The sequence below is a fragment of the Gymnoscopelus braueri genome (assembly GCF_963280865.1).
Source record: "Gymnoscopelus braueri genome assembly, chromosome: 12".
Classification (NCBI taxonomy): Eukaryota; Metazoa; Chordata; class Actinopteri; order Myctophiformes; family Myctophidae; genus Gymnoscopelus; species Gymnoscopelus braueri.
In genome coordinates, this window is record NC_137614.1 from 19,749,684 (window position 1) to 19,764,024 (window position 14,341).

A 14,341-nucleotide genomic window follows, 5' to 3' on the forward strand; every position below is an offset into this window, starting at 1 on the left:
ATGGCTGCCAAAGAATATTTGGAAATGTCAACTGCAAATGTTCCTGATAAGTCCACTGACATTTAAAAACAAGATAGGTACATAATGGGGGGCAGAGTATGCATGGTGTTATTCAACCAGACACTACCAAACGCCACCTTATTTCACAGATTAACACACCTTCATCCATAGAGGGGGGAGCTGGTGATTATTCCAAATATTTGATCCTCATAAAATGTCTGCATACAAAATAATAATAATGTCCGTGTGTAGCATAATTCAAAATGTAGCAGGCATCCTCCAGAACATGTGATGTCCAGAAGGATGTTGGAAGTTGCCAATGTACTTTAAGAGAGAAGCGGAACAGTCCACTCCTGTTCATATGATTATTTATTGAAACGGACAGGGAGAGGGAGAAAGGTGGATGTTCCACACATGGGTGATCTCAGCTCACTACACTCTCTGGATACAGTTAACTTATTCTGCAGTGCTAACCATAGCTGTGTCAGTGGTCAGTGAATCCAGGCATGGGGAAGGGCCTGGCGAATGTCTCCACCCGCTGGCGAAGGTCTAAGATGCGTGATGCCGTGTCTGAGTTCTCCAAAAGGAAGGACTTGAAGCTTGTCAAGTTGCCTAAAGGAAGGAAATGGGTGAATAGACGTTAGGTTACAAAGGCATAATGCCTTATAGTTTGTATCAGTTATCATCATCATGATTCATCCACAATCTTCAATAATGTTAAATATTTTAGGTATATTGTATTACACATTCTATCCTGGTGGGTCTCAGTCTATAGTCTTAAGAACTGTTTAATCATTAGAAGCTCCAATACATGTTCAGGATATTTATATTGTTAAAAACCACCTTTACAAATAGATCTATAAAAACAAAACCCTGTCAAATCTAGTTATTATGAGGATTGAGGAATGGTGGGGAATGGGGGATGTGAATATTAGTGAATTCATATGATGTTTTGTCATCAGAAATTTTAAAAGGCATAATGTTGGTCTTCTATTGACATATGGTGTTGGGCTCCTCCCATCTAGTGGAAGAAAACTCAAAATTAAACATAAGGAACTGCCCAAAACTGGTTGATTTTCACGTTGATGCACATGAACCTTTGCAGCTTCACAAAGCATGACCAAGGGAGAATAGGTAATGCCCTACATGCTTTACAATTCATTATTGAGACAGACAGTAAGAGAAGCTGAGAGGTATGCCTACTGTAGACCATACAGGTGAAGCAGAAAAGGGAAGGCTATATCTTAATTTAATTCTTCCCTTGGCTAATTCTAGGTTAGCCAAGGGAACATGTGAGAAAGGGATGTTAATCCAAAATGGTTTAGTTTGGGCATGGCGTGTTTTCTCAAATGTCATCATTCAGTTTCTCGTGTAGCCGAAAGGTCACAAGTTTGATTCTTGGAATGACTAATGTCCCATCTATTTCAAGCTGTCTGATAAGATGGTTGGCTAAATATCTAAGCAAAATTCGACATCGAACATCTTGTCCTCAAGAAATAATAATCAAAAATGAATTATACTGTAGTGTAATGCATGGCATTTATTTTTAATTTGTATTTATTTTATTTTAATGTTTTTTACATTGGATAACATAGTGTTGCATGGATGTTTTTACTGGTTTTTATATGGACGACATAGTGTAGCATGGCATTTCTGTAAATGGCTTTGACATTGGACGACATAGTGTAGCATGGCCTTTTAAAAAAGTTTTTTACATTAGACGACATAGTGTAGCATGGCATTTTTTAAAAAGGTGTTTACATTGGATGACATAGTGTAGCTTGGCCTGTTTTTATGGTTTTAACATTGGACAACATAGTGTGGCATTTTGTTAATGTTTTTTACATTGCACAACATAGTGTGGCATGGCATTTGTTTATGGCTTTTACATTGGACAACATTACATTACAGTGTAGCAAGGCATTCTTTAAGGATTTATTTTACATTGGATGACAAACAATATATGAATAAAATAAAAAAATAAATGATTTCTCACCAGTCTTCTTTTTCACATCCAGTGCAATGTGAATCGCCTCATCAATAAAGTCCACAACTTTCTCAAAATCTGCCTCCTTGAACTGCCTGGAGGTCAGAGCTGGGGCTCCTGTAACAGGGAGACAGAGATAGATGGATAAAAAGGCATATAAATATTAAAACATGGAAATAACTAATCAGAGATAGAAAATAAGAGAGAGAAGCCCAGACAGTTTGACAGTTAGACAGATTTACTGACAGTCCAGACATAGAGAGGCAGAAGAAAGGGAAAAGCATCACAATGACAACAAACAAACACATCGGCAGACAGACAGACAGACAGACAGACAGACAGACAGACAGACAGACAGACAGACAGACAGACAGACAGACAGACAGACAGACAGACAGACAGACAGACAGACAGACAGACAGACAGACAGACAGACAGAGAGTAGAAAGGGACCTATATTAAACAGTGTGACAGTCTGTGACTGATGTCTTCCACTATGTCCTATCCTCTTGAAGTTCTTAGCCAAATTCAAATAGTTATATAAAGTAAATTTGAATACCCAGCCTGAGTCCTCCAGGAGTGAGTGCACTCTTGTCCCCAGGGCAGGTGTTTTTGTTGCATGAGATAGATGCCAGCTCCAGGGTCCTCTCCGCTCGAGCTCCATCCATACCAAGAGGTCTGAGGTCAACTAAGACAAGGTGGTTGTCTGTTCCACCTGGGAGATAAGAGAGGGGTTGCATGGAGGCTGGATTTTATGAACGTGAACTCACTTACTCTAGTCAGGTCATGACTTTACTGTGTTGGTTCTGTGAAAAAGGAACATAATGGAATCATACAAAAATATGAAAAAGGACATCAGTCACATATAACATTGATTAAACCTGATTATGATGCGAAGCCTCAAGCCTGCGGAACTGGTTCAGGCAGACAACTCAAAACCACATCTTACATTTGTGCCTTCTCACCTCCGCAGTACTCCGTCCTCCAGCATGGTGTGTTATGGTGAAATTGGTGACCTGGCGAAATCTTGTGGATTTCACATCATGTCAATGTCAGAACGTAAATCACTGCTGTTTATTTATTAACAGAGTTCAACCTTGTGGTGTTTATTGCACGACCTCAATGTGTTATAAGTCCTAAAGATGGTCACATATTTCGGCAGGTCACCAATTTAACTGTGACACCGCCACGCTGGAGGAATAATGGATAATCAGTCACATACATGCGTGCTTCATCTGATTGGGGCAGGCTCATTCTCTTTGCTGCTGCTATGCTATTCTACAGCTTTGCCGTGCCATCATGCTGCTTTTCTATGCTGCAGCTGGTGCACTGCTATCTTGTTGTGCTGCTGCTGCTGCATGTGCTTTGCTCTATGAAGTTTTCTTTTGCGCTCCCACCACCACCCCCAGCATCCATCTGTGGGCTCTATTTTCTATGTGATTCCCTTACAGGGGTCTTGCAATTTAATTCCCTGTAATATCTATTTGGCAGATTAAATATTTTCATGCTTACAGGGAATATATGAATTGACAGAGCTTTGATGCCAAAATACATTAGCCTGGTTCCAAACCATAGACTCCGCCCACTCTCTTAGTGGACTGCCTCTTGGTCTGGTGTTCAAATGTGAGCCTAGGATATCTTCGATACCCTCCAGTACCGTCCAATGAGAGTCGGAGGTGGGGGTGGGTCTAACGACAAACCAATCAGCGAATATCTGCTAAAACAAGCTGACGTCAGATGTAGGCGGATCCGTGGATCTCTTGTGATTGGTTTAGGAAAATTCGAATCCCCTCCCCCTGGTAATCGCCAACACTGCAGCCAATGTCAGACTGAAGCTCCACGCAGCTTCAGGCTGATATTCAGGCTAAAAATACATATGATCATAGATATTTATGCTCAATAAATACTTTTATTTCAATCCAAGAGCTGTCTGACTGAATTCCCATGAACCCTTTCTATACCTGACACCAAGGTGTAGCCTTTCTTTAGCAGGGCTCCAGCCATAGCCTTTGAGTTCAGCAGCACCTGATTAATGTACTGTTTGAACATGGGGGCAGTAGCCTGCAGACAGAAACAGAGATGGGACAGTGAAGTGACATAGGGACATTTATTTCATCTCATTGCAAAAATGTACAGCCTTTGGGCGAGAATTAAATAGGACTTTTTCACAGAGCAGACATTGACAGGTAAACGCAGGTAAATAATGTTAAGTGGTTTCATGTAGGTATTTCTTTGTACCAGCATTAGGTTAACTGTACAGGAGCTGTCCATGATGCAGGTACACCAATACACCTAAATTAAACTCACCCACAATTACTGTAAAGTTATAACCTTTAGCTAAATTTACCTGTCAAAATGTCTGCTGTGAAGAGAGTCCATTGAACTTACAGTCCACCTCTTCCTCACGTTCTAGTCTGTGGAGGCTGAGACAACATAACAATGGGATTCTTAACCTGTTTGAGGGCAACAGCCACCCCAGCAATAGCATGGTTGTGAGGTCCTCCTTGCAGAGATGGGAACACAGCAAAGTTGACCCTGTTCTCAAGGTCATAGGTCACCTGATGACCTTTCTTATCCACAGACCTCACGCCTTTTCTGTAGAATATCAAACCAGCCCTGCAATACAGGTATCACAACATAATCATACCATCTCCATATACTAGGTATCATGTATGTATCTGCCATACTATACTGTATGACTTTGAATACTGTGCACATAGCTACAAATCACTGTTCTTTGAGAATAATGTTTTTTTCTGCCATTGTTGAAGTGTTTGGCTTCCAAAACACTTTCCAAAAGTTGTTTCATGAGGTATTGGCTATTAAGCATTTTTATTTTGTATATTAAGACATATTATTTATTATGCCAATGATTTCTTACCAGTCAAATCCTTAGTCTTAATTTAACTCAGAAGAGTGTTCAAATGGAACCAAATTGATCATTACGGGTAAATTTTGTTCCAATTGTACACTCTTCAGAGTCAAATTAACACTGGGATTTGACTGTGTCATTGCACACAAGGTGGGAACCAACTTGAAGCCCAAAGAGATGCTGGCCCGCACCTGGCTCCACGCAAAGACTTGTGGGTAGTGGAAGTCACAAGGTCAGCATGCTCAAAAGGAGAAGGAACAGCCCCTGTGGCCACCAGGCCACTGATATGAGCCATATCTGCTAGGAGGTAGGCATTGATCTCCACGCACAGCTAACATAGTTCACAAACATAAAAATAGGATTATTATTTATATTACTATTGACTGCAATATGTAAGAATGTACTAAATATACAAAATAACTAAGCAATATAAAATAAATACAAAAATGCAATAATTCCATTAACAATTCCATTTTAGTTTACTGTGCTCTAGTCTATATCTATTTGAATTCATTCACAGCTCAGTGCAAATCTGAGGAACGAGATCAGATTAATAAGAATAGCACAGAATAAAATTCCTAAAATTCTAAGACATATTTGTGTGACAACCTTTTTGTGTGAGGTACCTTCTTAATGCGGGCATAGTCAAGGAGGCGGGCGTAAGCACTGGTTCCGGCTATGATGAGTTTGGGTCTGTAGAGACGGGCTGTCTTCTCCAACTGGTCATAGTCTATCAGACCCGTCTTAGGCTACAACACAATACAGGAGGAAATTTCATTCATAAATGTCATAAATTGCAGAGGGATCAAAACACAGAGTCATCATCAGCTTTTACTTCTATTTGCAAAAGCTCAATGAAAATACTCACATCCACTTTGTAGGGCATTGATTCAAAGTAGATGGAGGTGGCTGAGATTCTCTTAACATCAGTCATGTAGCCATGAGTTAGGCTGAAATGTGAAAAAGATGTAGATATTTACAGTAGATAACACTAAAAATAGGTCACTGGACATGTACTGGACATGTACTGTACCTTGAATTTTGACATTTTTGGTTAACCAATTTGATCCTGGTTTGTTGTCAACTGGTTTGCAAACTGTTTGATTGGTTGACGTTTTTGACAAAAACGCATATCGCTGCTGTCAGGCAGAAATCTCGAAATCTCCACATTTCAACTTTTTATGGTTTTTTGTAAATGAATGCCCTACTTTGTCATAGCATACAGTGTCACACAAAAGTAGCAAAAAAAGCCAATCTACAAGCTCACAACGTTAGCTAAAGTGGTTAAGTGTGTCTGTGGGTTTTATAAATATTGACCCGATGAAAAGTATTAGAGCTTGTGACTAAATAATAAATACATTGGATCCATTGGAACACAAGTTCTTTTTTTTCCTTCATTTTCTGAAAAGTAACAGTTTTGGACCCTTGTCTGCTGTCAACTCACTGTCCCCCATCAGGCAGATCCAGACCCATGATGCGGTCGTGGGGCTGCAGTACAGAGGTATAGGCTGCAAAGTTAGCTGGTGACCCGGAGTAGGGCTGTACATTGACCCCCCACAGGGCCGCGTCCAAACTGAAGGCAGCCAAGGCCCGTTTTTGGCACAACAACTCAATCTGGTCCACCACCTCAGCACCGCCATAGTACCTGAGGACAGAGTTGCAAATAGTAGCAAATAGCACTATATGGGTGCTAGTTTTTAATTTTTTATTACATTCAATTCGCTAGAATTGTTTGGGGTTCCCTCTAATCGGGACACCTGACCATAACCACAAGATCACTAATGCACACGTAAATATATTATTTGTCATTATAGTTACACTTTATTATGACTGTACAGAGAGGAATGATGGGAAAGAGATTGGTATATGTGAGGGTATGACGTAACACAGGTCATGAACTGGATTTGAACACATGGCCACCTTAGCCAATGAGGATGGAATATGGGAAATCGGACAGATCCGTGTTGATCACATGACTATAGAGATACTGTGTACCGATTTGCATGACGTTTGGATAAAATCTGTAGGAGTAATGTAAAAAAAATGCACATATCGGCCTCCAGGTGGCGCTATAACAGGTCCATGTGAAAAATTTGAGGCAGAGGTTCTGAATTGGCATCAAGGGAGTGTGTGTGCACAGTTTCGAGGCGACCGGGCCAACGGTGCCAGAGATTAGCTGTTAACACACGGACAGGACACACAGACACACGGACACACGGACACACACATGGACGGACGGACGGAGGGTAAAACATCCTCTCTCGCCATGCCTTTCGGCCTGGCGGAGACAATAAAATAAAAGAAGAAATAAGTCAAGGCATGTGGTAAAGATAAATTAGTCAAGTACAGTAATAGATACAGCAAGTAATAAATACACCAAGTTATAGATAAAAATTCAAGATAAAGATGACATAAGCTATCTGTATGTATGGTACAATGTAAATCTATTAACCCATATAAATGTGTTAAATAAAACTATTACCTTGTTCTCTTTTTTTAAAGGAATTAAATTAATGTATGAAGCTCTTTCTTATTTATATCTTTTAACTTTTGAAATAATTTTTAAAAAATTGTAGGAAATGAAAAAAGAAGAAGAGATATTTACTTGCGACCCATAAAAATGTGTCTGCGATCCAAAAATGGATCCCGACCCACTGTACCTTTGCCCAGGGTACCCTTCAGAGTACTTATTGTTCAGACAGGAGCCCTGGGCCTCCAGGGCTGCACGGCTGCAGAAGTTCTGGCAAAAGAAACAGACATTAATGCATTGTGCAGAGCCCTGTACATTTACCAATGCAGAGGCTAAATACAATCTAGCTTGAAAGTCAGCATTTCTAAAAGAGTTTCTAATGCAAAAGAAAACCCCAAACAGAAACAAAACAATGAAGGAAGATAATCAGTCAACCCATGAATCACTGATGGCAAATATCATCTCCCAAAAGACATATTATCACAAAACATCCACTGACAATAAATGAGCAATGTAATGAGTGTAAATGATATATTGTTCTAAATATTATAAACTGCACAACAGCTGTGGGAGGGAGGTTATAATAGCGCTATTGATGGCTCAGTAGTGAAAATATGGGCTTACAGGAGAGGAATCTCTCTGAATGCTGAATTATTGGGTTCACCTCTAAGTCAAGTTTCACAAAGACGCTTGAGAGTCAGAGAGGAAGATGAAACTACATACAGTTAGGGAGGATGGAAATTGAATATAATAAGCTACTTTCATTTTTTCTTTTCTCCTTCCCTAATTATCCTTATCTGTTCTCTGTGTCTCTATTCTCCTTGTCTGATTTTCTCTCTTTTTCTTTCACCCTAACATTTCTCTTATTTTCTGTCTCATTACATTACTTTCTTTCTTTTTTTCTTTCTTTCAATTTATCTCTCTCTGTGTCTCCCCGTCCTCCTGTAGCCACCCTCTTACCTGTCTCATGTCATCCTCCTAAACCTGTCTGCCATCAGGGATCCCTCAATCACTTCAGAGGGACTTCAACCTGTCCACCTATTTTGGAATAAGACTATTTCTCTTTTGACTTTCTCTCTCTTTCCTGCTTTACTGCATGACACAAAACTCTCTGTGACCCTCTCTCTTGCTGACTCTTGCTCTGTAATGAAATTCTTACTGCAGTTCTCTCACTCATTCTCTCTTTCTGTTTCTCCCTTGAGTTCTTTTCTTCACTGCCTGACGCAAAATTCCCTCTGACTTCACGCTTTCTGCCTATCATTCACTACTTTCTTTACAATGTGACAATACTCTGACTAACTCTCGCTGACTCTGTCCCTTTCTTAAACACTATTTTGTTATTTATTGCAATATAATGGTTATTCTATCTTGTGCTGCATGGAAACTATTTGCTGTCTGCAAGGATCTACATCTGCTATCCCTCTCTATAGCCCCCCTCTCTCTCTCTCTCTCTCTCTCTCTCTCTCTCTCTCTCTGTCTCTATCTCTATCTCTGTCTCTCTCTCTCTCTCTCTCTCTCTCTCTCTCTCTCTCTCTCTCTCTCTCTCTCTCTCTCTCTCTCTCTCTCTCTCTCTCTCTCTCTCTCTCTCTCTCTCTCTCTCTCTCTCTCTCTCCCTCCCTCTCTCTCATTTCTTTTTACCCGCTTGCGAAAGCTGCGGCTCTATGAAGAGGCAGACCTATGACTCATCATTCGACAGATTTGCATTCGACAGATTCATTTGCATTCGACAGATTTGTTCGACAGATTTGCGTCATTGGCTGTCGTTTAAGCCAATGGGATACTTTCCCATACTCTGAACGGGCGGCCTCGTCCTCCCAAGCTATGGGACTATGCAGTCCTCCGAGCGCTAGCCGAATTTGGCTAATAGTTAGCTTGTATGATGTTACTAACTGTTTTTAGCCAAGCGCGCTAATGTCCGCTCCCCATTAGTTATCGACGCAAGTCGCGTTATTACTCTCGTAATTTTCATGTATTGTACATCCCAAAATAAAATGTATTAACCATGTTATGGTGCTGTAATGACTTTATATTTTCTCCACATAATACTGTCTTTCACACGGGCCTTGGACAAGAGGATCGCTTCCGCCATTTTCTTCTTCGTTGGTCTAAACAATGACACGGTTGCCAGATTTTGAGAGAAAAATAAGCAACCAGGTCAATGAAAACAAGCCCAAAGATTTAAGTGACTATTAGGCTACATGAGCACTTTCAACCTATATGCATCGGCTATTTGATAATAGACGATTTGGAAATAGCCGGTCTACAAGCTCACAACAAAATAATAACAAATAACAAGCAACTACCTACATTTACAAGCAGCTTCACAGAAAACAAGGTCGCTTGTAATTAGTATACATGCCAACACTAGTACAAGTACTTTTCCCACCACTGTTGCTGTTTTTAACATGACTGCCCTGTTTACAAATGAATGAATACACACTACCACCAAGGTTACTGTAGCAACATTTTTCATGTAAGGTATGACGCTAAAATCAGCTGCATTTTATCAGAAAAAAGCAGATCTACAAGCTCACAACGCATCGCCGCCTTGTGAGCTTGTAGATCTGCTATTTTTTATTATGACGTTTTATTGAATACTTCATTTACAAAAGACATTAATGAAACCAAATGGACCCATTTGGGTTTTTTCTTTCATGTAAGCCAGTAGTGAAAAGGGCAAACTTGCAGTTATGCATTACAACTCAAGCCTAGCTGTTTCAAACAGTGAAATCAAAAGACACGTTGTCAGCTTCACTTTTATAAAGGGTTAGGGTTACATTGCAGTATTGATACTTTTACTTAAGTAAAACATTACAGTACTTTTTCCACCACTGTTGATGTTTTTAACATGACTGCCCTTACGCTACCTGTATTCTATGGACTCACTTAGTTTATTGTGAAAATAGTTCATTTCTTTCATACATACATGAATACTAACTGGTCACCACCGGTCTTTTGTCCAGGAACAATGCATACAACACTATCAACCAGTCCTCCTGGGTGTGTGTGTGTCTTCATTTTTGTTGTTCATACATTTCTAAGTGCAACACTGTAGTTTTGACTTGGGTAAGGGTAGGCTACATTATGAAGTAACTATATCAGCTGGTGAAAATAGCAGATCTGTGAGATTGTAGATCAATTATTTTCACTATCATTGATATTGTACACACACACACACACACACACACACACACACACACACACACACACACACACACACACACACACACACACACACACACACACACACACACTTCATATTGGTAGCCAACCAATTAACCTCTGTGGAGTTATTTTTGTTGCATTCGAATGGCTGAGATTTTATTTTAATGACAACTTTTACATTTTGTGCTGCAGATTGGGCCAAAAATAGCCTGACGCAAGCGGGTATATTATGACTTTGTCATTTCTTGTTTCAATTCAAAGGGGCTTTATTGGCATGAGAAAACATACGTTTACATTGCCAAAGCAAAAGTGTTACAATACAATCAAAACAAAATACTGTATGTACAATTAAAAGGGAATACAAATAATGTGTAAACAGACCTGTGTTACGTTGCAACTGAGAGAAATCTATCTTACAAATAGATTTGTGTGGACTGCGGATGTAAATTAGCATCTTTGCTAGATCCGGTGTATTTACATTACATTGATATGTATTGTTCATTAATATGCAGTGTCCTGTCTAAATAAACAAATAAAGTAAAGTAGAGTTTTTTTTTTAAACATAAGAATTGTGCATTCGCTGTCAGAAAGAATTAGCCTATACATCCACATAGGAAAGGTTAGTGTGGGATAAACTTGTGAAACAAATGGCAGCAATATTTCACGTTTTGCATTCACTTGGTATGAAGCCTTTGGGACAATAGCAGCAAATTGTGCACAAATAGCAGCGGTTTTTCAAAAGTGTTTAAAGGTATACCGTACTCTGTTTGTATGTACAGTGTTTCTATGTACCGATGCAGACAGTGCAGGAATACACACAATTATTTGTAGTGTTTAAGTGGTTGTATTCCCTTTGACATCCTTCTCCTATCACAGCAGCTCACAAATCTTCCTGCTGTGTTTGCACATTGTTGTACTTCACCCAGCAGATATAGAAGTTTTTCGTCATTAGTCATGTTTTCAAACTCTCCTTGGGTGATTGTAATCTGTGGGAAGTATGTGTCTTTGATGTCTTTGTACAGTGGGCAAGCGGTTAGGAATTGTAGATCAGTTTCCACCTCATTTTGTGTACAGTCTGTCTGCTCTTGGGAGCCAGGTCTGCCTAGTGCCTATGACAGCCTTTCTCGGTTGCAACTTCGCAAGACTGTGCTCACTGAGTCCTTTAGGCAAGGCTTTTCTTTGTTTTGGGTCGGTCACAGTGCTCAGGTATTCTGCCACTGTGTATTCTCAGTTTAGGGCCAAATTGCATTCTAGTTTGCTCTGCTTTTAGGTTGCTCCTTTCCAATGTGTCAGATAGATTTATTTTTATTGTCTTATAATTTGGTTTAGTCCAGTGGGTTTTCTGTCTGGTGGCTCTGCTTGTGTTTGTGCCAGCTGGTCCCAGGACCAGCTGGCTGAGGGGGCATATCTCTCTAGGGTTTCTCTGTGTGTGAGTGCCTTGTTATGGAGTGTATCTGGGTCACTTTTTTTTAGGTGGTTATAAAATGTAAATACTCTCTTTTTAATTTTGATTATGAGTGGGTGTTTCTTTGGTGTTTCTATTTTTTAAGATCTTGGTTGGCAAGCGGTCCCCAGATCTCACAACCATAGAAGAAAATTGGTTCTATCACGGAGTCCAATTTTAGCCAGGTTTTAATTGGGATATCTATTTTGATGTTTCTTCTGATGACAGACCAAAATCTCCCACAGCTTCCGGTTACGAAGGAAACACTGTATTGAAAGAGAAGAAAGCAATGGAATTCTCTGGCCAAAAACCCATAGAGTTCCAGAAATGAACATGCCATGATACCTTTAGTCACTGTCTGTCATGTCATGTGACTTGCTTGCTCCATGGGTGGGTTATCTTTTCAGCATTCTGTCTCCCTGTCAAGTCTGATTTATACGTGGATCTGCACCGAAAATTGCTGATCTACAAGCTCAAAACGCACCGCATGGCAGTGTTTTTACATAATGTGGACTAATGTTCAAATCTGGCTGTATTAGCCAAAAACATACTGTAGTCATTAGTATCATGCAATTTCATATGTCATCTAATTTTAAATCTATAAGTATAGTAACTGTAACTCTAAAGGTTTTATATAAGATAAAGACAGCCATCGATCATAAACACCTTTGTAGCTCTGTTTATGGCACATTACTTAAGGCCAATGTTGGTAATGGTGCAGTGGACTGGTTCTATCTAGGCCAGGAAGCAGAAATTATGTTTTCGCCCCTATATGTGTCTGTGTGTCTGTCTGAGCACAGCTAATCTTGGACCAATAGGTGTCAAACTTGCTCACTAGGCCAAGGAAGACACTCCACCCCAAATGTTTAAAATCGGCCTCATGGTGGCGCTATACCTCCTGTGGCCTATAACTATTGAACTGTAGGTAATACAATCAAAAGGTTTCCCTGGATTCCTTGGATTATGATGCAACTCTGCATATAGGCCACACCCATTTCTGCCTATCTAGATTATCCACCATTTTGCATTTTAGATACCTCATAGACAACACGCTGTTACCATGAAGACCCGAGATACCTATATATATATTAATTATATATATATATATATATATATATATATATATATATATATATATATATATATATATATATATATATATATATTTATTTATTTTTAACCTTGTACTACTGCTACCCTGCCTGTACTTCTAATGATGTGTCATTTTTAGGGCATGGCTCTGCAGAAGTCTAGTGGTCTAGAAGAGGGTATGTCTGTCCCTGTTTTGGCTAAGTCGTATACTTGTAAAATATGTTTTTAATCCTCCTTTAAATTCCTGGTTAAATAAAGGTTATATACACACAATAATTTCCTTATTTATCCATAGTAACCCACCTCAGACGCAATGAGCTCCAGTCCCCGACACTGTCTGTCCTTCTCTTGCTGTAGAAGACTCCACATCTCTGGATCATCTCGAGCCAGACTCTCCTGTCCTGTCCACTGCTTGGCACTGGCTAGGAATCGCCTAGGCGAGCCGCGACTGCACCATGACTTGCCCCTCTTGCCCTACACATGCTGGGGCTCTGAGCCAGAGGGGCTGTGGTGGAGAGAAGAGCGGTAAGTAGGACAAGAAGTGTAAAATGTGAACTGTGGAATCATTTAAGTCAGCAGCCAAAACCATTAGTTACACCTGATTTATGTTTCAGCAACAAAGTGTTGTGTGACATATTTTCAACGATAAAAAAAAGTTATTTTCATTACATTCATTATATTTAAATACATTAGTTATTGTCGTGTTCATATTGCTGTGCCAAAATAAGCACTCGGTTTCAAGCACTGATCAATACTTGGTATGCTTTATTTGTTGATGTCTAACATTGTACTATTTCAAGATATCTTTTGAGAACTTCATGAAAAGTACAATCCTTTAATTATTGAATAACAAGGTCATTCTAATATAATTTGCAGCAAATATTGGATCAAAGGGGAAAATAATAATGTTCCTTTTGAAGTTTTAAACTATAAAAGCCACTGTAAAATAAAACACAATATTCGAGGGGCTTATGGAAAACCTTGGACTTTAAATGAATAATCTATGATGTGAGCCAGGCTATCTGGCAGTGATACAGAGACATCAAAGATTTGCTGAAGGCTAGATTGTAGCAGCATGATTGTTACATAAAAATTTGTCAGTTTAATAGATAGGCCTACATTCCAACTAATTTTCATGCCTTATCGTATACATCAGCAAAGCTCCTGGGACAAATTGCAGCTGTAATGTAAACTTTGACAAATAGATTGAACAGTTACTTTCACCCTTGACCGTGAGTAAAACGTATGCAGCTGTACAGTCTAAAACCCAGGATATGATGAAAATGTTAGGTCATCCAAAGAAAGACAGCA

At 39.5% G+C, this 14,341-nt stretch overlaps 1 protein-coding gene across 1 annotated transcript in view; it reads right to left on the minus strand.

Moving 5' to 3' along the window:
* Positions 1–484: 484 nt before the first annotated feature.
* LOC308096416 (serine hydroxymethyltransferase, mitochondrial-like) overlaps positions 485–14,341 on the minus strand; it is a gene marked incomplete at both ends in the record, with an annotated part of 14,633 nt that continues 776 nt past the window's right edge. The window contains 11 exons of the mRNA XM_080443838.1: positions 485–612; positions 1,997–2,104; positions 2,547–2,702; positions 3,949–4,048; positions 4,441–4,603; positions 5,051–5,190; positions 5,486–5,608; positions 5,728–5,809; positions 6,304–6,504; positions 7,520–7,599; positions 13,334–13,504. Of these exons, the coding sequence (XP_080299964.1) occupies positions 485–612; positions 1,997–2,104; positions 2,547–2,702; positions 3,949–4,048; positions 4,441–4,603; positions 5,051–5,190; positions 5,486–5,608; positions 5,728–5,809; positions 6,304–6,504; positions 7,520–7,599; positions 13,334–13,504 (1,452 nt within the window). The remainder of the gene's footprint in view (positions 613–1,996; positions 2,105–2,546; positions 2,703–3,948; positions 4,049–4,440; positions 4,604–5,050; positions 5,191–5,485; positions 5,609–5,727; positions 5,810–6,303; positions 6,505–7,519; positions 7,600–13,333; positions 13,505–14,341) is intronic.